This window comes from Barbus barbus, assembly GCF_936440315.1.
Source record: "Barbus barbus genome assembly, chromosome: 33".
Taxonomy (NCBI): domain Eukaryota; kingdom Metazoa; phylum Chordata; class Actinopteri; order Cypriniformes; family Cyprinidae; genus Barbus; species Barbus barbus.
This window is the reverse complement of record NC_136761.1, coordinates 15,180,347-15,204,962: the sequence shown is the minus strand read 5'-3', so window position 1 is coordinate 15,204,962 and position 24,616 is coordinate 15,180,347. Positions and strand designations below refer to the sequence as shown.

The 24,616-nt window shown below is 38.0% G+C and overlaps 4 protein-coding genes across 5 annotated transcripts; 2 read left to right on the top strand and 2 right to left on the bottom strand.

Annotated features, from left to right (window-relative positions):
* Positions 1–3,412: 3,412 nt before the first annotated feature.
* LOC306852847 (beta-crystallin B1-like) lies at positions 3,413–5,195 on the bottom strand (the record flags this gene model as incomplete). Its single annotated transcript, XM_079389958.1, has 5 exons — positions 3,413–3,584; positions 4,462–4,604; positions 4,682–4,814; positions 4,899–5,017; positions 5,103–5,195. The coding sequence occupies 5 exons, from the start codon at positions 5,193–5,195 to the stop codon at positions 3,413–3,415; spliced, it is 660 nt and encodes a 219-aa protein (XP_079246084.1).
* A 2,091-nt stretch (positions 5,196–7,286) lies between these two features.
* Positions 7,287–9,393, top strand: LOC306852945 (beta-crystallin A1-like; the record flags this gene model as incomplete). Its single annotated transcript, XM_079390063.1, has 5 exons — positions 7,287–7,361; positions 7,535–7,653; positions 7,768–7,909; positions 8,664–8,806; positions 8,893–9,393. The coding sequence occupies 5 exons, from the start codon at positions 7,287–7,289 to the stop codon at positions 9,038–9,040; spliced, it is 627 nt and encodes a 208-aa protein (XP_079246189.1). The 3' UTR covers positions 9,041–9,393.
* Positions 9,394–10,673: 1,280 nt separating this feature from the next.
* Positions 10,674–16,235, bottom strand: LOC306852942 (uncharacterized protein). 2 transcript variants are annotated; one of them, XM_079390059.1, is made up of 5 exons: positions 16,062–16,235; positions 15,656–15,743; positions 14,430–15,568; positions 12,079–13,486; positions 10,674–11,408 (listed from the first exon to the last, which is right to left on the bottom strand). In XM_079390059.1, exons 2-5 carry the CDS (start codon positions 15,741–15,743, stop codon positions 11,029–11,031), a joined length of 3,015 nt encoding a protein of 1,004 aa, XP_079246185.1. In that variant the 5' UTR covers positions 16,062–16,235; the 3' UTR covers positions 10,674–11,028. The 2 variants fall into 2 exon arrangements, with proteins under 2 accessions (XP_079246185.1, XP_079246186.1); XM_079390060.1 differs by lacking the exon at positions 15,656–15,743 and having other exon boundaries at positions 14,430–15,589; positions 16,062–16,209.
* On the top strand, positions 15,874–24,496 carry tmem33 (transmembrane protein 33). Its single transcript, XM_079390061.1, has 8 exons — positions 15,874–16,789; positions 17,494–17,567; positions 17,676–17,770; positions 18,307–18,494; positions 18,591–18,658; positions 18,749–18,882; positions 22,572–22,655; positions 23,251–24,496. The coding sequence occupies exons 2-8, from the start codon at positions 17,520–17,522 to the stop codon at positions 23,378–23,380; spliced, it is 747 nt and encodes a 248-aa protein (XP_079246187.1). The 5' UTR covers positions 15,874–16,789; positions 17,494–17,519; the 3' UTR covers positions 23,381–24,496.
* Positions 24,497–24,616: the final 120 nt, after the last annotated feature.

Below are 24,616 nucleotides of genomic sequence, written 5' to 3'. Positions count from 1 at the left end.
TATTTGTAATATTGAAATGAGTGTGACAGGAATCATACTTTAAGACTTAATAACGCATAGATATATTGTAAAGAAAGTAATCATTATTTCAATGATATTATAATACTTCAGTAGTTTAAGGACATGTCAAACAAATTTACTAAACTGTGTTTAATTAGATTATGTCTCAAGTAAAATGTGGCCCCACCCTAAGGGTGTGGCTGAGGGTAAAGGGGCTGGGCCAGAGGCACCAGGGCCCCGCCCACCCAGAGAAGCAGACGGAGAAAATCAAGTAACTTCTGAGTTTAAGGGACCTCTGAATGCACTAGTCCAAAGCTGTACCATGCTACATAACATTGTTGGACCAGCATGCATCTTCCTAAGACAGGGCTTCGCAAAGTCACAGCTCGTATGTACTATGAGAAACTAAAATCACAGTGTCTCAGCTTCTACATCCTCCCCTTGCATTAAGCCAAAAGGTCACATCATCTCAGCCATTTCAGCAGTTTTCTCTTCATCATTGTGAATCATCTACATTTCACTCCCTCCATTAGTTTGTTGTAAAAGATCATGTGTACAGTTGAAAGAAATGTAATTATTTATGCAACTTTAAAGTGGTAAAAAAAAAGATGTTTGTGAGGTTAAAACATATTTGTTTGGCAGCCATAAAAACTATGCTACCACTCAGTAATTGGAGAACTTTCTGATTTTTTAATGTTTTGAAAGAAGTCTCTTATGCTCACCAAGGCCACATTTATTTGACTGAAAATACAGTAAATTATAGGCCTACAGTTAAATTGTAAAGCTGTGAAATTTTCACCAGGAATTACTCCAGTCTTAAGTGTCACATGATCTTTCACATGATCTTAATATACTAACTTATTGTTCAAGAAACATTTATTATCAATGTTGAAAACGGTTTTCATACATTATTGATACTTTTTTTTCCAGGATTGTTTATGTGTGCGTGTATGTGTGTGTGTGTACTGATACACATGCATTTATATATAACAGTTGCTTCTGGTCCTTAAATCTAAATGAATATTATTTCACACATATTTTTCACAAAAGTTATTTGGAACATATATATGTCTCTTGTTGAGATGAATGACACATTTTTACAATGCTTTTTGTTAAACAGTCATGTGAGGATACTCGGTTAACTAAAGGATTTAGCACTGGGTTTATGCCAATGTGTGTGTACTATATGGTATTGGGTATTATACAAAGCTGTAAATGGAAAAGAGAATCATCTGTGGGATTTTCTCATATGGCACTCCGTTTAGCCTCATCCGCTCTCTGGACAATGTGTTGCGTCTTTCTCTGGGTCCTCCTCAAGTTAAATCCCCCCAAATCGTCTTATCTTTTAGCTGTTGCCAGGCAACTTTTACTGTGTAATCTAGTGACTACCCATGTCACGACATTATTACACACAAAATCAACATGATATTTTCAAAGATATATTTGTCTGATTACGAGTAAATTAAATTTGTATAGTGTGCTTTTTCTTGTAGAAACAGAAATGGTAATGTAACGTCTAGTTTATGTCATTGGTATCATCTGATGAAGGTTTGTTGAATTGCGGTGACAGACTTTCTTTTGTTTGGGCACAAAACTGGCCCCTTGGACGTTTGATGGGGTGGTGATGGCGCAGTGGATAAGACACATGCCTTTGGTGTGAGAGACCCGGGTTCGAATCCACTGTGAGACACCAATGTGTCCCTGAGCAAGACACTTAACCCCTAGTTGCTCCAGAGGCGTGCGACCTCTGACATATATAGCAATTGTAAGTCGCTTTGGATAAAAGCGTCAGCTAAAATGAAAATGAATAAACGTAAATGATGGTCTTTCTCTATTGTAGAAACACAGGTGGTAATGTGAAGTGTCCTGCTAGTGTTACTTGTATCATCTGACTCTGAACACATACAGAATGGTAGACTGGAGGAAGAAATTAAAATCAGACACGTCATTTTGCACCGTCTAGACCTCCGCTTCAGTTAGGCCTATTAACGGTGCACTTAACGATAATATATAGCCTATAATTGGGGGTGTGCATTATGGTTAAGGGCTCATAAGTAAGAATGAGTGTATGGGGATGTACCATTTTAAGCTCACAACATTCACATTCTTGACGGGGACAAATGTTTTTGTCTTATTAGATAAAAGCCTATTAAATGCCTATATAGCCTACTTCCCTTAGCCCTCACAAATGACTGTGATTGTGCCATCAAACCAGCGATGACAGGTATGTAGTAGCCTCCGTCTATCTCCAGCAGGGGTCAGGTGACAGTGATAAACTTTAATATACACTTGTCTAAACCGAATATAGCTTATCAAGTCAGTGATGATTTAAAATAGCCTAACACAATTATTATTATTGTTTTTTGACCATTCTACATCAAAAGTATTACTGCTGTTTTATTCGCCTATATTTATGTAAACGAATGATCTATATCCTAATAGAGAACTTTTTATATATTTGTTATATTAGACCAGTGTCGTGAACTCAACACATGCGTTCCCTGTAGTGCACATGGATGGATGGAAATACCGCCATCTGCTCGCTGGGTCTTTTAAAAATAGACAGCAGCTCACATGCTGTACATGAAAACAACATTTCGAAAACTTTTTTGTAAATCTAATTCAGTATTCAGTATATAGCCTATTATATCAGTATAGATGCAGTGATTAAGGGAGTCCAATAAAAATCCAAGATGACTGCTGATTCATGTAAACTTATTTCACATGAGTTATATTAAAATCATCTAACTTCAAATGCTAAAAATGAGGATGTAAGCCTACCACATTTAAACATTGTTTCACAATCCTATTAAAATGCACTACTGTTTCGCCTTCCTATTACTGCATGTTTGTCAAGATTTTTATTGACAGCCACGATGACGGATTCTCAAAGACAAAAGTCTGGTATCAAGCTATTAGCATTTTATTGAAAAGGTGACCAGGATTCTGTACAGCAGGCAAAGGGAGATTTCTAGGGCACAGGAGCTTTCCTCTCCTCATACCTTCATCTCTCCTTCTCTCTTTCCATCCTCCTGGGGAAAGGGGGATGTGAGCCGGGGAAAGAACAGATGACAAAAAATGTAAATAAATTATGGAAGGAAAAAAAATAAACCATGCAGGAGAGAAAGAGAGGAGAGGAAATGGGGAGGAAGAGGGCAGTGTTTTTATTGGTGCCTCCGTCCCAAATAGAGACACTCAGAGGCCTGGGAGAATCACAGCCCCGCTGGGCTTTAACAGCTCGACAGACACAGACTGCAATGTGAGCCAGGGAGTCTGTCATCCCAAAAACATCTGCCCCTTCATAGCAGCAACATGGGGAAGATGCAGCCTCTCAGACGTCTCTCCTCCTCTCCTTCCTCTTGCACTCCTCTCCCTCTACTCCACCTCTCCTCTTCCTCTCCTGGTCTGGCCCTCACTTGCTGGCCATGGTGTAGCAGCCGTGTGGGTGCCACTGCATGTCACGGATACGCCTCACGGACTGAAACTGGGGGCAACGGGCGCCGTACTCGTTAAAGTGTCTGTATTCTCCCTTCTCCAGCAGGTACTGGCTGCCACGGTATCCGGGGTACTGATAGCCCACCCAGCTAAAGAAAACAGAGGTTAGTTTGTATACCCTTGATACTGTACTAGGTGTTGTATTTAAACTAAAACCATTTAAAAAAAAACTTTTTGTAAATGATAAAAAAAAAAATACAATATATTTTTTTCTATTTTTAATTATTTTATTTCAGCTAATTTCCAAGGCAAAACTTCTCCTTCTCATTTAGTTGTACTTGATGTACTAAAATAACTAAAAGTAAAACAAATAAAAATGACAAAAAACTATATAGACGTTTTAAAAATAACAAACTAATAACTTATTAGCTAATAACAAATGAAAATGGAAACTAAACGCATAAACACATTTTTGTAACAAAAATAATAAAATAAGTACTTTTTTTTACATTTGACTTTTTTTAGTTAATGCACCCTTGATTATACTATGCATAAACTAATTTATATATATATATACAGGGCTATTATAGTACACAAAAATCATTAAAAAAAGATTTTCATAAGTAAATAAAATATTTTTTACAATATAATTATTTCAGCTAGTTGCAAGGCAACATTACTATTTTTCAGTTAGCTTAACTTGATGTAAAATAACTAAAGCTGAAATAAAAATGAATAAAAAAAAATCTAATGAATATAACAAAAAAACATTAAAATGTAAAAACTTAAGCTAAAATTAAATGCATGTTAAATAAATTATGCATCTACTATCTTAAGCATCTTGTTGTGCAAGATATGTTTGTTATATCTAACAATATTATTGCTATAAAGTATTACTTCTAATTTACAGTTTAATAAGTTCTTGACAGCCACGTTTGGCAATGCTGTCAAGCTTTTGTGATTGCCATAAGTGCACAGAGGTTTGACCAAGTGAAACCTCACTGGCTAAAGATACTTTGCACTTACGTTCCACAGCTGACCATGATGCTGCCAACTCTGTCGGTGAATCCGTAGGAGAACAGGCTAGGAACGTCATCATCCATGATCTCCATCTTGCGGCCCTTGTACTCGCCCACCTCAAACAGGCAGATCTTGTGCTTCTCAGGGTCCTGCAGGAGAAAACGCAATGAATGCATTGGGAAAGCATTCAAACAATGGGCCTACAGTTGTGAGAGCATTTACACACCATTCTGACGGGTCTGAAGGAAAGCAGGTAGTCGTTCTTCTGGCAGTTGCTCCAAGAATCCCAACGAGGATACTCACCCTTCTCCAGGATGTACATCTCACCGCAGAAGTTCATCTGCTCAAAGCCCACAAAACTGCAGAGGGCACATAAAGAGGTGAGTGAGATATGTTATTCTTTCTAAATCAAGAGTATTTAATATAGATGCAGAGATGCTTACGGGCCACACTCCACACGTAGTGAGCGAACTCTGTCCATGCCCATTTCACAAACATTCATGCACTCAGCGTTAATCTCGATCATGCGTCCCTGGAAGTTTTCCTGGTCGAACACATACATCTAATAGAAAGAGAGAAACCTGTTATCATATTAAATCAATGACCAAGCAGAAGTGCACATGTGTATGTTTATTTGAGAGCTTTACCCTGTAGGACATCATGCCCATCTCAAACTTCTTGCTCTGGGCTGCCTTGCCGTCGGTCTGGGAGGCAGTCTTTTTTTCTCCACTGGAAGACATGGCGCCTGAGGTCAAATTAATAATAGAAAATTAAAAGAAAGAATATTCATATAATTGTAATATACCTCAGAAATGAGAGATAAAACTGAGAGAAATGAATAAAGAAATGGCAGGGCCAACCACTATAATATACAGCATTTGATGCTGGAAGAGAGGGATGAAGTGTTTTAAGAGATGAAAAATACAAAATGCATATGTTTGGAAAGGATGTAAGGGGTCTTTGGGGGGAAACTATTTTAAAGTGGTAGGGACAAAGGGAAGTGTGGGGTGTTGGTGTTGATAATGGTGTTGCAAATCAAAACTTGCCTCTTGTACTCTCCAAGCTGTTAGGTTAAAGTTTAATGTGTATGTGTGAGTGGATATTTTGATGTCTTACCTGTGTGTTCAGTGAGTGTGTGTCCGTACCCAGGGTTCACTCTGAGAGTGTTTGTGTCTGACTTTGCTCTCAGCTCTTATACCCTGGCGCTGAGTCTGTGAGGATTACACTGAAACAATGAAACATGCCGTGTTCAGCATACTCACAGAAAAGAAGCCCCTCATCATCAGCACAGAGTGAGAAAGAGAGTATGTGAGAGAGCCAGAGAGGAAAATAATTCCGTAACTGAGTTCCAACTTCAAACTTCACCACACAAACTTGGACATTTGAGCCTAAAACATAAACAAAATGGGGTACAACAGACTGTTTTTAGAGACTGAAACTGAACTAATAACTGAAGGTCACCATTTGTATCACTTTACCAATGATATAACAGTGGTTTACACGATCTTTATATTTTCAGTACATTTTGGGCTAAGGATGTATCACATACTGGAGGGACCACAAGTAAAACAAAATAATAAAATAAAATAAAAGGCTTATCCTGTATAAATACACAAAATATGGTTGTTCTACAAATCAAGTAAATGATAATTAAACAATCTAAAATAAAAACACTATACATGTATAAAAACATTAAGCAACAGTGAACAATCATCTGTTGATTTAACATGAATGTTGGGTGAACATGTTCCCCTTAGGGTTAATTATGGGTTCAGGCATGTTTTGGGCATGTATTTATAAAGTAAAGTTAGATTTTCCTTCTGCTATTTTACATTCAAGGCAAAGGAGGATGTTTTTTAAAATTATCTAGAAGAAACTAAATGTTGAGGTGATTTGGGTTCAGCAGATACATATATTTATATTTGTACATATTGATCCAACTATTGAAAACAGAGTATATTCAGGCTAGTCAACATAGGTTTATTTAATGACACATGGTAACAATCTTTGGTCTCCACAGTCTTAAATGTTACATCCTTGCAGCTAAAATGGTAACTTGCTTGAAAACTGAACTTTCCTCACTGCACCCACAGCAGCTCAAACCCACACTCAGCTGGAGCAAATTCAATCCTAGGCTAATCCTAGTGTTTTACGCTCATTGTGAGCAGGAGTGCTGACCTGCGCGAACATACTGGGACCAAACCCTTTGTGTGCCCTGCTTTCACCCAAAACACAGCACTGCACTTGCCAGTGAATGGGATCACAACAGCCATGTGGCACTTCTATAGTATGTGCTGAGCTGGCGACCCCGTGGTCTGTCCCTCGCGCCCATCAGAACGCACTTGACGCGCACGGCACGCGGCGGCCGGTATAAAACCGAAGCGCCAGGTTCTCTCAAAGCTCCACGCGAAACCGGCGTTAAGGCGCGTGCCACACTCGAGCTCAGTGACTAAAACGGTAAGATCCCAAATTACATCTCACCGAGCTCATGGCACAATTATACATTTATTATGGTATACTTTACAAACATCTTCTCAGTATGGCCACATTATGCGAATGGTTTTGATTCATTTAAATCTAACATTTTTTTTATTACTAAAATATTAATAAATAAACTAATTCATCTAATACATTTATTATTGTATATTTCAAGTAACTTTTTAAATCTGTAATAATGACAAAGAACACAGTTTACTTATAATAGCCTACGTTGTTTTGTTCATTACTAACATATGAGTGTTATTTATTTGACTTCATTTTACAGTTTGCATCTAATATCATTGGCATTTATTATGTTCTTTGTTAAAAAATATATTTTTTTAGATATAAAGATGTATAGGTTCACTCGATCCGCCATGATGCAGCCCATGATTAACTATGGCATGGGAATGGCTCCTTTCTTCAAGGTAAACTGTCATTAACACACGCTTCTAGTCCCTTTTGAAATACCCAGGACTTTAATAATAAAAAACTGCTATTATACTAATGCATCTAATAGATCAATAGACTATGGTATGAGGAATTGTATGCAGGAAAACAATCACACTGCAAGCTTAACCTTTGTGCTTTTTTCTGCTAGGTGACTGTGTTTGAGCAGGAACACTTCCAGGGAAAATGTCAGGAGTTCACTTCAGAATGCTGTAACATCCAGGAGTGTGGCTTCGACAACATCCGTTCTATTCGCGTTGAGAGTGGCGCGTGAGTTACAGCGCTTGTTAACTGAATGTGTGCCTACATACAGTATGCACTAGGGAGTTTTTTTTATCTAACTATGTATGCCCATGTTTGACTGGATGTTCTCTCTTTCAATAGCTGGGTGGGTTATGAGCACCATGACTTCCAGGGACAGCAGTTCATCCTGGAGAGAGGAGAGTATCCTCACTGGGATGCTTACAGTGGAAACCTGGCATACCACGTGGAGAGACTCATGTCTTTTAGACCGGTCTACTGCGCTGTGAGTTATTCACTCCCTGTCCTGTACTAGAAATCTTAAAGGCATATAGTATTTTGTGCTGGCTAATATTTATTTAACAAGGGAAAGTGTCCATAACAGGATTTATTGAAATAAAGCAAGTTGCATTGGACCATGTGATCTCAACATGGCAGGCAGCCCCAGTAGGTCAGCTAGTTTGGCTATGTAGTATTGCTTTATGCAAGTTGGACATACTTATTGGATATATTGATATGACTTGAGTCTTTCTCTCATGTGATTATACATAATTTTAACATATTGCTTCAAAAAAATTTTTTATGTATTCACTATTTATTTTAGTACTATTTATTAATCTCTTAACCTTTTCTAATGAGTTAAAAATAATAACTGTACCATTAAATATTTAGTTTTTGTCTTTTTAGCTTTTTTTAATTTCAATTCTAGTTTTAGTAGTTTTAGTCATTTAACAAGGCAAAGTTTTTTTTTATTTGATATTTTCTTTTATTTCAGCTTTAATTTAACATAATTGTTTTTAAATAGTTTTAGTTAATCAACCAAGTAGCTGAAGTTGTCCGCACACTGAAAAAATGTAATCCGACCAAAAAAGGTTTAAGGTCTTCGGACAACTTTAGGTACTTGGTTGACTATGCACAACACCTGACAATTTATTTTTTGAGCACACACAATTGCTGTGTAATAGTTTTAGTTAACGACAACAGCACGGATATAATCACTTGTGGATATGTGGGGTCAATCTCTCTCGGTCTCCCCTCAGTCTCACCAGAGCAGTCGCATGACCATTTTCGAGAGGGAGAACTTCATGGGCCGCTGTGTGGAGCTGTGTGATGACTACCCCTCTCTGCAGGCTATGGGATGGTGTGGTCCTGAAGTGGGCTCCATGCATGTGCAATGCGGCGCGTGAGTCTCTTCTTTGTATTTTCCCATTATTTCTTTTGTTTCAACACAGAAATACCTGACCCTCATTTCTCCATCTCTGTGTGTAGTTTTGTGTGTTACGAGTTCCCAGGATACAGGGGCAGGCAGTACATCATGGAGTGTGAGAGGCACAGCGGAGACTATCAGCACTGGAGAAACTGGGGTTCCCACAGCCAGACCCCTCAGATCCAGTCCATCCGCAGAATCCAGCACTAAGAGCTCAGGCTTACCGGGGGACACTACACCGATTACCCTGCCGCCCGACAAACACACTTTACACATACACACGCTCACACTGTTTTTCTTAACGAGTTTCTTTTTATTGCTAGGAACACGCACATCTACACGGCACACATACCACCATGTTTTACACAAGGGTGCCAATCACATTTCTAACTATGTCTGGTGCTAAACAACACCCTCCGGAGGTGCTCAACACAACCAATGCAAACCAAAGCTAAGTATATCCCTGGAGGGGGATTGGCTGAGAGCAGCTCAGGTGTAATGTGTTAGAGGAGGACAAAAACATCAAAGACAAATATACTTAATAAATAAACTTTGTTCACTTCAGTGACTCAGTTCTGTGCAATTATTGTGTGTGAGGATGTTACACAAAGTACATTCATTTCATTATAACCAATCCATAATCCAGTTAATTAACATATTACATCTTGAAAATGGACAGGTTACTAGTTTTTGACCACAAAAAGTAGATCTATAGTTTAAGAAATTTATTACACATTTTTCTTAAATTATTTTGCTTCTAATTAAAGCAAATCTGATGAGTTTGCCCTAGTAAAAAAGTAATATGTTTAAAATGCATTTATTTCATACTCCGCTCAAATCTATTAACATATTTACTGACACATCGCTTGAAGTTGAGACTTACTTATATAAAAAATATAATTAAACTTTACTTGGAGTACTGCTTGCACATATGCATATTTCTTTATATTAAGCCCAAAATGTGTTTTGATTTCAGAAATGAGTTGTTATACTTATACCAGTTTAGTATTAAAAGTACAATTGCAGGGTACTTTTATTAAGTGCATACATATGTAAATGGATTTGTAGTATACTTAGAATGAAATAAATGTATTTCAAATACATTTTAGTATATTTCTGTTTCATTAGTCTTTTACATTCATGTTTACATTTTTGCACTTTTTGTGTGGTTGAGAAAGGACAGTCGGTAATAATGGATAAGCTGTAAATCTGTTGCTTCAGCTTTACAGAAAATCATTGTTATTCATTTTAAATCCTTATGCATTTAACAGATTAGAGTTGAGCGTTACTATTCAGTTTATATTTTCCATCAATTTCATCAAGCAGTTCAGATTTGCTATATATACTATACGTATATGGTATATTCACATTTAACGACAATATAAACCATGCAGCTGCAATGTGCTATATAGTATATATTCTTTTATGTGAGTGTATAGGATGTATTTATATATCCAACTTTTAATATATAACTGGGCTATAATAATATAGTTTACCACTAACAAATAATTATTTTTACACCAACAGTTCTTTCGCTATACATGACTAGGTTTAATCATAAGGCTTAGTTTGTTAATATTAAGATTTAAGTATTTTTGTTTTTGTTTATTTTCTAATATTTTTTTTAAATCAAAAGATGTATGTTAACATCACTTAATCCTCTGTGAAGTAACACTAAAAAGATTAATAAAGATTAATAATGTTAGCTTTTATGCATTAACTTATTTTAGCAAATGAGACCTTATTGTAAAATGTAACCAATGGATATTTTGTATTATTGAGTTTTTCTGACCCCCTTTGAACATGCAGAAACCCGTATTTGAACACAAGAACAACCAAGGTTGGATCCATGTCTTTTATTTTCTGAACATGGCTACAAAATACAGCAAATGACAAGAAAACTCTGCATGCATTAATAGCAGTCTCAATCATTATAAGGCACGGTTGTGACACAAACTAAACTTTAACATTCAGAACTCAAATCTATAAAAATTTCTGATGCCTGAAACTGAAGCCACCAAAGTCGAAAGAGTAAATACTGCCAAGTGTCACATTGTGTGAACTATGTATTGAATTATACACAGGGAAAAGGTAACAAGTTCTAAGACTCTGATCATTTGAAATAGTGTTTCAAATATGCACCAACACACATTTATTCAGAACTCTGAAGCTAAACAGTAACAGAAATTGCTACAAGCTTAATTAGACCCTAAACTTACCACATCAATCTCATCATCTTCATCACTGTCCTCTGTGCTAAGCACAATGTCTGCAGTGATTGGCAGCATAGAGAAGGAATCAGACAAAGAACTAGAGACCTCCACAACATCGACATCCTCATCCTCATCCTCTCCTGAAATGGCTATTGACCCTTGAGGGTTTCCGAGTTTCTCAAGAGGTGTGGTGGGGTCTTGTGCATGTGAGACAAAAGACTTGTCTGTCGGGTTTTTAAGCACGGTGCCATCTGTGCTGCATCTTTGCAAAGAAGAATCACTGAGAGAGTCAGAGTCAGCAGTCTCAAAACTTGGCTTGCTGTAGCTGTCCTCCATCAGTCTCTCTCCATTTGACATGCTGCAACCTGCGAATAAATTATTATTACAAGAGGGAAGTATTAATAAAAGCTGATTATTATTATTAATATTATTATAAATTTATTATAAATTTGTTAAATTTATACTATCTTTTCTAAATAAATAAAAAATCAGCCATTTAAATTGCCAGGGTTGTTACAGTTAAAAAAAATTAAAACATAAAAAAATATTTCTGTTAATCAAAATATAGCTAAAATAGAATACAATATAAATACTAGATGAAGAACTTAAGCACAAACAAAATGTTGTTTTGGCACCATGTGAAATAATATAAGTTTAAGTACTAAAATTAATAAAATTAAAACTGAAATAAAATTAAAGAGACACAAAAAAATGACAAAGGCACATAGCAAAATTAATAACATATGAAAATATGAAACATTTTTATTCCAAATTATATACTATAACTGTACATAAACAAATAAATAAATAACACTGCTACAAGTTCATTTAGGCATGACTAGCATTATAATATACAATAACAAAAATCTAGATTCATTTTGTGATTTTGCCAAAGATTATTTGTTTTTGAAAATGAATTTTATGTGAACACTAGATGACAGCAAAGGTAAAGGTAAACTAGAGGAAATGACCATTAACAATTAAATATCAAAAACTCTAACATTGGCAGAGGACTGAATTATTTTGAGCTCTTACCATTAGCTGATGGCAGATTCTGCTGAAGAAGTCTCCCACTTCTTTCCTTATCGTTTTGGTTTATTCTGCTTTTATTCTGCCCTTCAACCCTGATTCTAGCATCCTTCTCTTTATTCTCAGTCATTTTCACCTCAGCTGCATGCACATGCATTTTTGTCAGCCTCTCCTTTCCTTTCTGTTTTTTCACAGTCCACAATCTGTTGTTGTTTCTCTTGTGCTCTTCCTCTCTCTTCTGGTGATTTTCCAAGATCTTTTTCATTAACTCAAAAGCAGAAAGAGCTGGACGGGACCCAGTGGATTTATTCTTTGTGGCTGATAGCTTGGGTTGTGAACTCCCTGTTCTGCACTGCACCTTTAATGTACTTCCTTCTAGAAGAGTCTCGGTTGTGTCTTTTTTAGCATGTCCCACCTGTTTCTCTTTTACAAGACTGAACACTTTGTGAGCATGCAGCTCTGAGGATTTTGACCGATCCGAAGTCTCTGTTGTTTGTGTGACACACTTCACGTTTTGGCCACTAGCAGTTATGACTTTGCTTAATGCACTTGCAACGCTGCAGCTGGAGTCAGCTGTGCTGCCGGTGCACTTTTCTTCACTATGCAGCCTGCTAGTTTTTTTCTTTCTCTTTTTCTCCTTTGGTAGAGCAGTGTCTACCTTCGTCTTCTCTATTTGGTCTTTTTTTCTTTTTCTCTTCCGTTTGGCTGGGAGCTCACCTCTCCTAGGCAGTTCTTCAAAAACATCCAGCTTTCTCTTCCTACTCTGGCTCCTGGTCATACTGCCAGATTTAGGCTTCTGTTCACTTTGCTGTCCAGTTGATTTCTCCATTTTCACACCTGACACCTGCCAAAAACATGATGGTTTCTGGGGTCTACGAGCAGACGATAACCATGGTCTGTTCTTGTATAATGAGGCTTTTGATCCCTGTGTTTTTGTGTTCAAGGAAGTGACATGTGCATTTGTGTGGACTGTGTAACTCTGTCCACATGTCTGGGTTCCATCTGTTATGTTGGGCACCATCTCAACGTGTTGCTCAAACGTTCTCAGAAAACTATCAAGTATGTCAGTCAGCTCACCTTCAGACTGCGGTTGGATTATACCCAGATCTGTGAGCTTAACTGAGGACTCTGTTCTTGTATGATCCATGTTGGAATCTACAGTTATTCCATTTTGATTGCTGGGCATAAATGGTAGCTGTGCAATGACGTCATCAATAAGCCGGTCCATTGGCTGAGTGAGGCTGGTCTGATTGGCTGCTGGAAGAGCTGCGGTATGCAACATGGATGGAGCTGGAGGGTTCAAGGTTTTCTGATCAGGTGGTGAAATTCCACTAACATTTTGGGAAACATCTGGTTTGGGCAAGGGACGTTTGCGTGGGCGACCTCTTCGCCCTCTTTGAGGTGGAGCTGTATCCTACAGAAAAAGAGACAAGTGTTTAATTCAGAGAACATTAGCGTAACTGCTTAGTTGCATTTATAATCTGAAGGGGTCATATCATACATTCATATTTTTGTATTTAATATACTTTTAATTTAAAAGTCTTGGGGTCAGTAAGATTTTTTATGTTTCTAAAGAAGTCTCTTATGCTCATCAAAGCAGCATTTGTTAAAAAAAAACTATAGGAAAATTAGTAATATTGTGAAATATTATTACAATTTAAAATAACCGTTTTCTGTTTTTAATGTGTATCTTATTGCTGTGATGTCAAAGCTGAATTTTCAACAGCTATTACTCTAGTCTTCAGTGTCACAGGATCCTTCAAAAATAATATGATATGCTTATTTGGTGCTTATTTAACATTTCTTCTTATTATCAATGCTGAAAACAGTTGTGCAGCTTAATATTTTGGGGGAAAGCGTAAACACTGTTTTTCATGAATCTTTGATGAATCCAAAGTTCAAAAGAGCATTTATTAAAACAGATATTTTGTAACATTATAAATGTAATTTTTGTTCAATGTAATGCATTCTCAGTTGGCTTGCTGACACCAAACGTATGAATGGTAGTATATTTTTGATATTTTAAATCTTTATTTGACATATAAGTGTCATGCATCATTGCATTCATCGATCTGATACATTGCAGAAGTTCAGAACGAGACATTTTAGTCTCCTTGAACAGACTTTTTTGGTTCTGAGAGGATGTTTTGAGTATTCCAAGTTACAGTATGTTTTCATGTATTCATTAAGCAGATGCTTTTATCCAAAGCAACATTTCTTCCTCAAAAGATCAAGGAAAATTAGATTATGATATGACCCATTTAAAGCATTCATTCAAACAGAAATGAATAAAAATAGAAGATTTTTGTTATTTTTAAGTCATACCTCCTCATCTGAAGATGCCGTGAGACACCTACCTGACACACTGGTTCTACCAATCTGCCTCTGCTTCCTGTCTGCCTCTGCCTGGGCCTCCCCCTTGATCTGCCTCCCTCTCCTTCCTCTTTCATCGCTCCTCTGCCTTGTTGTCTCCGTTTAAGCTTCTCTTGATTCTTGAACATTTGTCTGGTGTCTAGCATCCTGCCCACCCTACCCCCAACTTGCCCCATCCAGGCCGACCTCGCCACTCTTCCGCACCTATTCATATTTTGCTCTCTTTTACAAATTCTCAATCCTTCTCCCTTCAAAGCAAATCCTCCGCGTGCCCCCGCCCTCCGCACCCTCCCCTCAGTTTTGACGTCCCCTCTCATCCCTCTCTGACTCTGCTCCCTTTGCCCTGCACCCTGTGCGATATTGGTGTCAAGAAAGTAACTGATAAAACCTGGGATGTTGTTATCAAACCGTGCAAATGCTTCTAAAACACACTCCTCACCCTCTGAAACGCCCCCCAATGCTGGCTGGCCGTCTCTGGCCAATGGCTCAACATTTGTACTGTGAGAAGTGTAAGGGTGAGGTGGCAGAGGGGTTGGAGGCTGTTGGTATGAAGCTGAAGGAGGACATACATAGACCTGGGGCAAGCAGGCCGGTCCACTCGCTGTGGGATACATTGCACTTTCAGGGACCATATCCATGACTTGAAAGGAAGGCATATTCTCTGGATTACCCTGGATGTTTTGAAGTGTGGCCAGGGTGATGTCAGAGCCATCGGTGTATGTGCAGAGCCCCTGATTGGTCCTCCATGACGACGTCCCGATCAGATTAACACTTTCAATGGTCTCTTTGGGGTTTTGAGGAACAGCTTCGGTTTGACACTCTCTCTCCACCACCTCCTTCATGCACTCCGTCTGTGTGTTTCGCTCAGTCACTGGCCTCTTTGATACTTGCTGAGGTATGTCGATGCCGAGTTTGCAGGCTGCTGATAGGACTTCCTCTTTATCCTCGTTCAACTGACCGGAGTACAGCAGACTGACCAGACTGAGCAATGTACAGGCCTCCACGGCTTGGACTTCAATCAGTCTCCTCTGTCCGTTCCGGGGTGATGGCATGGCTGACAGAGCCCCACAGAGCCAAGGACTGAAGGCAGACAACACACAGCTGTGCACCGGCACAGACACACCTGGACAGGGTGGAGAAAGTACTGTAAACGTAATGAAAGATGGAAGAAAAAAAAAAGATTAATGAGAAGATGTACTTTATGTCAGACCTCGTGTCTGCAGCACAATGTCACAGAACTCTGCCCTGCTCTGCTGTTTTTGCAGCTCTTTCACGAGAAGAGTCTCGAACGTCAACATCTGAAGACATACACAGACACAAATACAAAGCATTGTAAAATATGCAAGTTGTAAATATTGAATGATGTCGTGTCTCCGTGCAGCTGTGCAGGACTACACTTGTTTACGGTCGGGACCGTGCACGCTGTTCACATAGGAGTCGCGAGATGTGCAAACAGTTGTTAATATGATTTACTTTTCACGCACTCGCATGGAAATTATAAACAGATAAATATCTAATTGTGTTTAAGCGACTACAAACGTTCAATTCTTCATATTTAAAGCAGCCCAGCTGCCAATAGTCAAAACAGTCTTAGCGAACAAAACCTAACTTCTGACCTTTGTCGTTATGACATGAGAAAATGCAACAACGACTGTGGCTTATCCAATTTTGTCTCTCCTGTTCGTGTCGAGATCGCTGGATTTAAAGAAGATTCGCACGTGCATCGCTGCAAACTCGTGGAGCTCTGCAGGTTTGCGCTGAACTGACTCTAACATCTCCAGAGTGGCTCTGACTTTCTTTCTCGCACTTTATTTATTTAATTTTATTTGAACTTTTTTATTATAGCTGCCTGCACAAGTGATTTATTTTTATTTTTATTTATTTATTTTTGCGTTTGCGTGATAGTGGGAGAATGGCAAAACTGCATTTTTAAATTTCTTAAAGAAAATGTTAGTGCTGAGTGGTTGTTTGGGTGGCTGCTGCTGTGTGGATGTTTGTAGTGTTTGTGGTAACATAGAGAACTCTGATCATCATTATTATTTAATATTTATCTATTGTATTATGGAGTTTATTTGAAATAGTGTTAAAGCAGATATTTAAAATGAAGAAACTGAAAAACACACACACAACTAACAGCTGATAGACGACCAATATCGCAAAATAATTTAGCAAATCACGTGGGCCTGAAACATCGCGAGATTTCGGTATCCACAGAGGTCGCGAGGTTGACTCAGCTGACCAACCTCTCTTGCGTGATTCCGGAGAGAAGCGTGTGCGCCCCGGCGGTGAAAATAAAGCCGAATTTACCTTCTAACAAAACCTGATAATCAACAACATTTCGCAGGTATTGATAAATTTCATATGAGATTTTTTGGTAATGTGAATATGCGCATAAATTGCAGGTATTTCAGGGCTGTCAGTTGTTGTAGTCAGTGGCTGTGTGAAGAGTTAGCTTGTCAGCTACATTGTTAGCTCCTCTGGGTAATGAAGTGTTCTAGATTTCTCCGACATATTTCAATTGAAATTAATAGGCTACTTTATAACTACATGATGGACCATTCGTCTGCATTTATTTAAGTATTTAAAAGAAAAAAACCTGGCAACGATTGACGTGTTCAATAATATTTACAAATCTATAATTTTTGCAGGTTGATTTTTCAGTCAGTCAGCTTTTACATTGACAAGTGTAGTTCTGCTTTGGATGGACATCATCAATGTATCTCCTACCGATTTATAATAGTTCCTTAGTGATAAATAATACAATTTTTTGACAACAAACTGTAAGAAAGCTTCATGTTTTAATAAATAAGCATAAACTAAAAGCATAGAGCTTGTTAGAGCTAATGTGCTTGTATTTTGCCCACCCCCACGCCTGGCAAACTACACAAAGACTAACTGCTTAAGAACTGTTTCAGGGTTTAGAAAGATTAACTCAAGTCACTTTGTCCTTTTATTCGTCCCTAGAGTTAATAAGCAACCTGTGTACATGAATGTTTGATGTTTATTTTCTGAAGTTCTGCGTGCAAGCTTATGTTTATTTCTCTCAAGAAATAGAGCCTTGTAATATTTGAAAGATGGCAGACACAGAGCAAAGGAGTCCACCTCCTCAGCCAGGTCCTGTGGTAAGTTACTATACAATGACCTGACATACATATTGTAATTGCTTTTTATTCCTGAATGTTCTTATATTCATCATAGCCTTGACTCATGATCATATTAATGTATTGCAGCAATTCCTCTTGAGTAATAAGCTGGAAACAGCTATGTGGCTGTCACGGCTATTCACTGTCTACTGCTCCATCATGTTCATTCTGCCACTGCTTGGGTGAGTCGTGTTCTTTTACAAGGCACTTTCACAAGCTTTTTTTACCATCCTGTTTTGTTCAAAAATTGGGTGCAACTTTTGGGGTGAAGATCAAATTGACCCACATTGATTTCCATTTGCCAAAAATCGGCACTAAAAAAAGTCTTTGTGTAACCCAGCTAGATTAAAAAGTGAATTTTTAAAGTGAATTTTCCTTGGATGATTCAGAGGACAACTCTCAATTTTGAATATTTCATAAGTTCTTGTGTATTTCATATTTGGACACAAAATTTGTACAGCTTTTCCAAAACACACCTCTGTATTGAGCCTTTGTTTGCACATTCTTGACCCTAAATGATAAAAAGTCGCAAAATTTAAAGAAGAAATAACAGTATTTCAAGCAAATAAAAAATTGAGTGGGCATTAACAATATTGTACTTTGAGGCATCACTTTAGTAAGATAAGGACTATTTAATGGATTAAGGACACATCCACACTCACAGATGTCTTTTTAAGTCAATGATTGGAAGATGAATACATGCTTTTTCTGTGTCCAGGCCTCAGTCAGCTAATAACTTCTATCAGAGGGCATTGTTGGCAAACGCCTTGACCAGCGCTCTGCGTTTGCACCAGAGACTTCCTCACTTTCAGCTGAGCAGAGCCTTCCTGGCCCAGGCCTTACAGGAGGACAGCTGCCACTATCTCCTCTACTCCCTCATCCTAGTCAACTCCTACCCAATCACAAGTATCCTCAAAAGACCCCTTTTTTTTTTGGAAATATCTGTTTTTCTTGTGTTACGGCATAATTTTGTCTTTATGTATCCTTGACTTTTGATCTTAGTGAGCATTTTTCCAGTGTTCCTCTTCTCACTTCTCCATGCCACCACTTATACTAAAAAAGTCCTTGATGTAAGTCTCTGCCCTTTTTATTTATATTGCTGAGATGTGTATTTGTCATAATTCCATCCTGAGTTTTGTGTCTGTTTCATCTATTCTCAGGCCATGGGCCCAAACAGCCTTATGTTTGTGAGGAACTTTTTGAACAAGCTCACAGCCAATCAGCAGAACATCTTAAAGTTTATCGCATGCAATGAGATCTTCTTGATGCCAGCCACAGTCTTTATGCTCTTCAGGTAAGGCCTGATGATCAGCTGTTTTGTCTGGTGTTGCATTAGTTTTCAGCCCTTTAAATCCTGACATATGAAATAACTGTCAGAATATATATATACAGTGCCCTCCAAAAGTATTGGAACAGTGAAGACAAAATTGCTCTGTTGGCTGTGGAGTCAAGACATGTACAAATATGACTAAAAGATGAATATGAGACAAAACTACAGGATGTCACATTTTATTATTGGGTGATTCAGCACATAGATGTTTTACCAGCTAAGAAGTTTCTAAGAAGCACTTTTAGAGTTTCATCTCATCTGATGTGAACAAAAGTATTGGAACAGTTGCCTCACAGGTCTTTCTAAGTGATCAGCTGTGTCCTGTTGCATTAATTCTTCAGATATTAAAAGCAGGGAATGTGTCGTATCAGTTATATTCATTACTTCTGAATCTTGCATTCGATGATGACACACACAAACCAAGATGAAGATGAGGGAGCTAACTTTGAGAGAAAAGCAAGCAATTTGGATGCTAAAAGAAAAGAGGAAGTCAATCAGAGCTATAGCAAAAACAAAGGGCATAGAGAAATCAAGAGTTTGGAAACCACCAGCGACACTAGCAACCAACAACGACCTGATCAGCTGAGAAAACAACAGCAGTTGATGACAGACAAATCATAAAAGCTGTGAAAATGAATCCTAAAAGACATGTCTGTAAAATCACCAACAACTTCCAGAAAGCTGGGGTGATGCTCTGACAATCTACTGTCCTCAGGAGACTTTGACACAGAATTACAGATGCTACACAGCAAGATGCAAACCTCTGACCAGCACCAAAAATAGAAAGGCAAGATTAGAGTCTGCAAAAAAGCACAAAGGTGAGCCAGAAGAGTTTTGGAACTGTGCTTATGGACCGATGAGACAAAGATGAACCTTTATCTAAGTGATGGGAAAGCAAAAATGTGGAGAAAAAAGGGAACTGCAAATGATTCCAAGCATACAGCCTCATCTGTAAAGCATGGCGGAGGTGGTGTCATGGCATGGGCATGCATGGCTGTTTCTGGAACAGGCCTTCTCAACTTTACTGATGACTTAATGTATGATGACAGTAGCAGAATGAATTTGGAAGGGTACAAAACCATCTTGCCTACCAATATTCAAGAAAATTCCAGATTCATTAGGAAGTGCTTCATATTGCATCAGGACAATGACCCAAAACACCCTGCCAGTTCAGTCAAGGAATTGATTAGGGCAAAGAAATGGAAAGTCTTAGATTGTCCAAGTCAATCTCCAGATTTAAATCTGATTGAACATGAATTTCACCAGCTGGAGAGGAAAGTAAAGGCAGAAACTCCCCAAAACAAGCAACAATTGGAATTGGCTGCATTAAAGGCTGAGAAAAGTATTTCAAAGGATGAGACCAAGAGTCTGGTGATGTCTACGGGTCACAGACTCACTGCTGTGATTGTGTGCAAGGGATCTGAAACTAAATAATAGCTTTTAATCTTTTATATCTGCCTTATGCTCAACTGTCCCAATACTTATGCTCACATCAATGAGGGATGAACTCTAAAAGTGCTGTTCTTTTTATTTGGTCAAACATGTATGTGTTGAATCACCCAATAATAAAATGTGACATTCTGTAATTTTGTCTCATATTCATCTTTTAATCATATTTGTAAATGTCGTAAATATATTGATTCCACAGCCAACAGAGCAATTTTGTCTTTACTGTTCCAATACTTTTGGAGGGCACTGTATATACACACACACACACACACACACACACACATACACACATATATATATATATATATATATATATATATATATATATATATAGAAATGGTTTATAGAAAAGTCAAGAAAATAATAGCAGGCCTGTATAATTTTAGGGCTGCATGATTAAACCGAATGTGATTTCCATGCACATCTTGTCAGTAAAGCCGGTTCTGTAATCAGAAGTAAATCTCCATCACGTGCTTTCAGATGGAGCAGCATTTACTACACAGAGCCGTAGTTCAGGCTATGCAAAAAGAAATCGCAGATGATATTATTGCGAGATTGTGAAATCGTTCGCGATAAAAACAGCTGTTTGCGTACGTTAGCTGCTTCGTGAACCACGGCTCTGTGTAGTATCTAAGTTATCTGAAAGCAGGTGAAAATACCACATTTAATAACATGTTTTTACTCCAAACTCACTTCATAACGTCAGTCGAGTGTTTGAAATAAATCCTTCTGTGAGATGTGGCTTCTTACACAGAATAAGGCACACAACATATTTCATAGTATGCTAAGCAGTGATAAAGGCATTGCATTATAAATATACTTTATTATAATGAAAATTGTACTACGAACTCAAATAAACCATCTATACCATATTGTCGTAGTCGTGTGTTTATTAGTCACGTTGAATCAATGAAGACAACATTTCCTGGGTTTCCTCAGTGGGGCGTATTAGGAGTTTCTGCGCGATAGCGCCCTCTGGCCTTCGGATAGAGATTTACTCCTGATCACAGATCTGTGCTTCACTGAAAGATACGCATGACAAGTCTAATCGCGATTGCAATTTCATTTCGATTTGTCGTGCAGCCCTACTGTATATGTGTTGTAGCTTTTATGGCTCATATAGTATGATAAAGAAGAATGTAGAGCTCGTACACAAGGAGGGAATATTCAGAGACCCAAACCGAGCAAAAAAATGACATTCTGATAGCTTGTGATGAAAATCAATGAAATCTTTGTAATGGTGTACAAGACTTCTAACCTAAATGCATATAAATATCAGTTGTCATTCTAAATAATAATGTCTTAAGGCATTAGTTCACCCAAAAATGAAAATTAGCCTGTGTTTTACTCGCCCTCGAGCCATCCTGGGTGTATTTGACTTTCTTCTTTCAGATGACTCCAATTGGAGTTATATTAAAAATTGTCCTGGCTATTCCAAGCATTACTATTGCAGTGGGTGGGTGTTTCTCTTTAACAGTCCAAAACACGTTAAATAAAGCACACGCATTGGATTCGTCTGAAAGAAGAAAGTCATATACACCCAGGATGGCTTAAGGGTGAGTAAATAACAGGCTAATTTTAATTTTTGGTTGAACTAACCCTTTAATGACATGATATTTAAATGCTTAGTTTTCTGATCAAATCTCTGTAGTTTTTATTGTTGGGTCAAAACATATAATGCAATTCAACACAATGGTGATTGCAAGATGTACAAATAAACTTTCCTCAGAAGCCTTATTTGTCATATTAGAATTAGATGCTCACATTTTAACACGATTTTTCCAAAAATATAAGAGGGATAAAATTATGTATTGATAGTCAGATAAACCTAAAATGTTTCAGTCCGCTAAGTGTTCTTGAAATAATAGTAAGAACATAAGTTATACAAAACAAAAGTTATTCTTACGTTTCCTTTATAAAAATTATCAAAGATTTCACAGGAAAACAGCATGAGTACCACAACCTGAAAGGAGACATATTTAGGTAGTTTGATCATTTTTAATTGCTAAAAAGCATAATCAGATTGCGCAGGGTTTTCCGGCAAAGTTTTAATAATTTAGTCCTAGAAATTTATGTATCAAATATGATACAGTAGGCTTTATTGGGTTAAAAACATAGTGGTTTGTTGCTGGTAAAAAGCATGATTAAAGCCATGCCGTGTTTCTTGTAATAAGATTGAATGATGTCTGGTTTGTCATTCACAGTGGCCAGGGCAGCTTGCTTCAGCCATTCATCTACTACAGGTTTCTCACTCTACGCTACGCCTCAAGACGCAACCCATACTGCCGGTAAGAATCTTGTATCTTGTGTACACACTGACTAGTGTTAGATGTACACATGCACACTTTACCCAAAATATGGGGCAATGCATGCTGTTGTCAATTCCATGAAAAATTAATAATTAGAGCCAGTTAGAAGCTCAGTAGTTTTAAAATGTATAAGTGAAGTGACATACGGGCAAGTATGGTGACCCATACTCGGAATTCGTGCTCTGCATTTAACCCAGCCATAGTGAACACACACAGCAGTGAACACACACACCGTGAACACACACCCGGAGCAGTGGGCAGCCATTTATGCTGTGGCGCCCGGGGAGCAGTTGGGGGTTCGGTGCCTTGCTCAAGGGCACCTCAGGCGTGGTATTGAGGGTGGAGAGAGCGCTGGACATTCACTCTCCCCACCTACAATCCCTGCCGGCCCGAGACTCGAACCCGCAACCTTTGGATTACGAGTCCAACTCGCTAACCATTAGGCCACGACTTCCCCACATTTATATAATATATAAATATAATAACTATTATATTTATATAATAAATATAGTATAAAAGTGTCCTGAGCTCAGTAGCAGTGTTCACAGTGTTATTGTGATTTTTGTCCTGTCAGGACTCTGTTCACGGAGCTGAGGATTTTACTGGAGCATTTTGTGATGAAGCCCAGCTGTCCAGCCTTCTTCAGGCGGATGTGCCTCAACAGCATTGCCTTCATTAGCCGCCTTGCTCCCACCGCTGTCTAACTAGCCTACACATACTACTACATACAGTTCACAGATTGGGACAGTTTCGAGATTGACTTACAAACCAGATGGCCAAGTCTGATCAATCAGAGATGGATGTCCTCCTCTGCACTGAGGCGTTTGCTATGTTTGGAGAGACTATCAATCTGACAGACTACATCCAAAAAACAAAACCGCAAGATGTATCTCTGTGCACAGTTGTCTGATAAGGGGTACAACTGTTTTCAGTTCATTACAGCTTTTATATTCATATTGATTTTCAGGGGGTAGAGGGGAGCCCTTGAGTTGTTTAATCTTAACTGGTAGGGTAAATAGATATATCTCTTAATAGCTTGTCTTTCTAATGAAATCACATTTCAGCGGTCATTAGGCTTGTCTTTTTTTTTTTGTTTGATTCCATTTTTATGTTCATGCTAATTTTTGTATTGTACTGGATTAAATTGATAATCTTAATGTATCTTGCCCTGAGCCTTTCCCAATAGTTGACAATGATCTGAATGCCATTTGGGTTCAGGAAGTTTCAGGTGTTACTTGAGGATGCCTTTTTCATGTCAACAGATGATCGAGGTGTTGTCAACTATTCTGTGATTCATCTGTTGCATAGAGCCCTATACTTAACTGTTTTTTGCCTTCAGTGCTGTTTATTGGCTGGGCAAGTTGTAACTGCATTTGAGAATTTGTCAATTATTTGCTTGTTCAAGGCATGTTGTCACTATATTTATTGCCTCCGTTTATAACTATGGTCCATGTAGATGAATAAAATGAAATATATTAGGTTGTAACTACTAAATGTGGTTTAATTTCAGATTTTAAAGTGTTTGCTGAGTGATTTAATCAGAGTAATAAAGCTGGTATGTAGCACTAATTTAAAAGACCTCTGCAAATGTAAAAGGTTCTACAAGGATTTTTCTGCCGTACCTTAAACTATTTTGCCAGAACAGTAATGTTTTCAGTTCATTTGAGCTATATAATTGCGCTACTATTGTATATTTTTTTTTGCAATTTTCACAGTTAATAAGCAGGGATCAAAATGCATGAAAGGTGTTGGTGTGAGTTTCCACTGGGATAAAGGATCAACCACCCATTAAACAGATCCACAGAACCTCTTGAAATTTGAAGACAGTTGTGGTTGTGAGTGAAGCTGTTATCCTGTTCATAATATTGCATAAATGTGCTGCAACCGGCTGTATATTTAGCAAAAGATTACCACCTCCTGAATTTCCTCAAGTTAATGAA

Bases quoted from the DNA above. Each gene is read 5' to 3' on its own strand.
- LOC306852942 (XM_079390059.1), bottom strand. From the start codon at position 15,743: ATGTTGACGTTCGAGACTCTTCTCGTGAAAGAGCTGCAAAAACAGCAG. The intron at 15,569-15,655 runs GTCTGACATAAA...CACCCTGTCCAG, and splicing joins CATTGTGCTGCAGACACGAG to GTGTGTCTGTGCCGGTGCAC. The intron at 13,487-14,429 runs GTAGGTGTCTCA...CTTTTTCTGTAG, and splicing joins TGGTAGAACCAGTGTGTCAG to GATACAGCTCCACCTCAAAG.
- tmem33 (XM_079390061.1), top strand. From the start codon at position 17,520: ATGGCAGACACAGAGCAAAGGAGTCCACCTCCTCAGCCAGGTCCTGTG. The intron at 17,568-17,675 runs GTAAGTTACTAT...AATGTATTGCAG, and splicing joins CTCCTCAGCCAGGTCCTGTG to CAATTCCTCTTGAGTAATAA. The intron at 18,495-18,590 runs GTATCCTCAAAA...TTTTGATCTTAG, and splicing joins CAACTCCTACCCAATCACAA to TGAGCATTTTTCCAGTGTTC.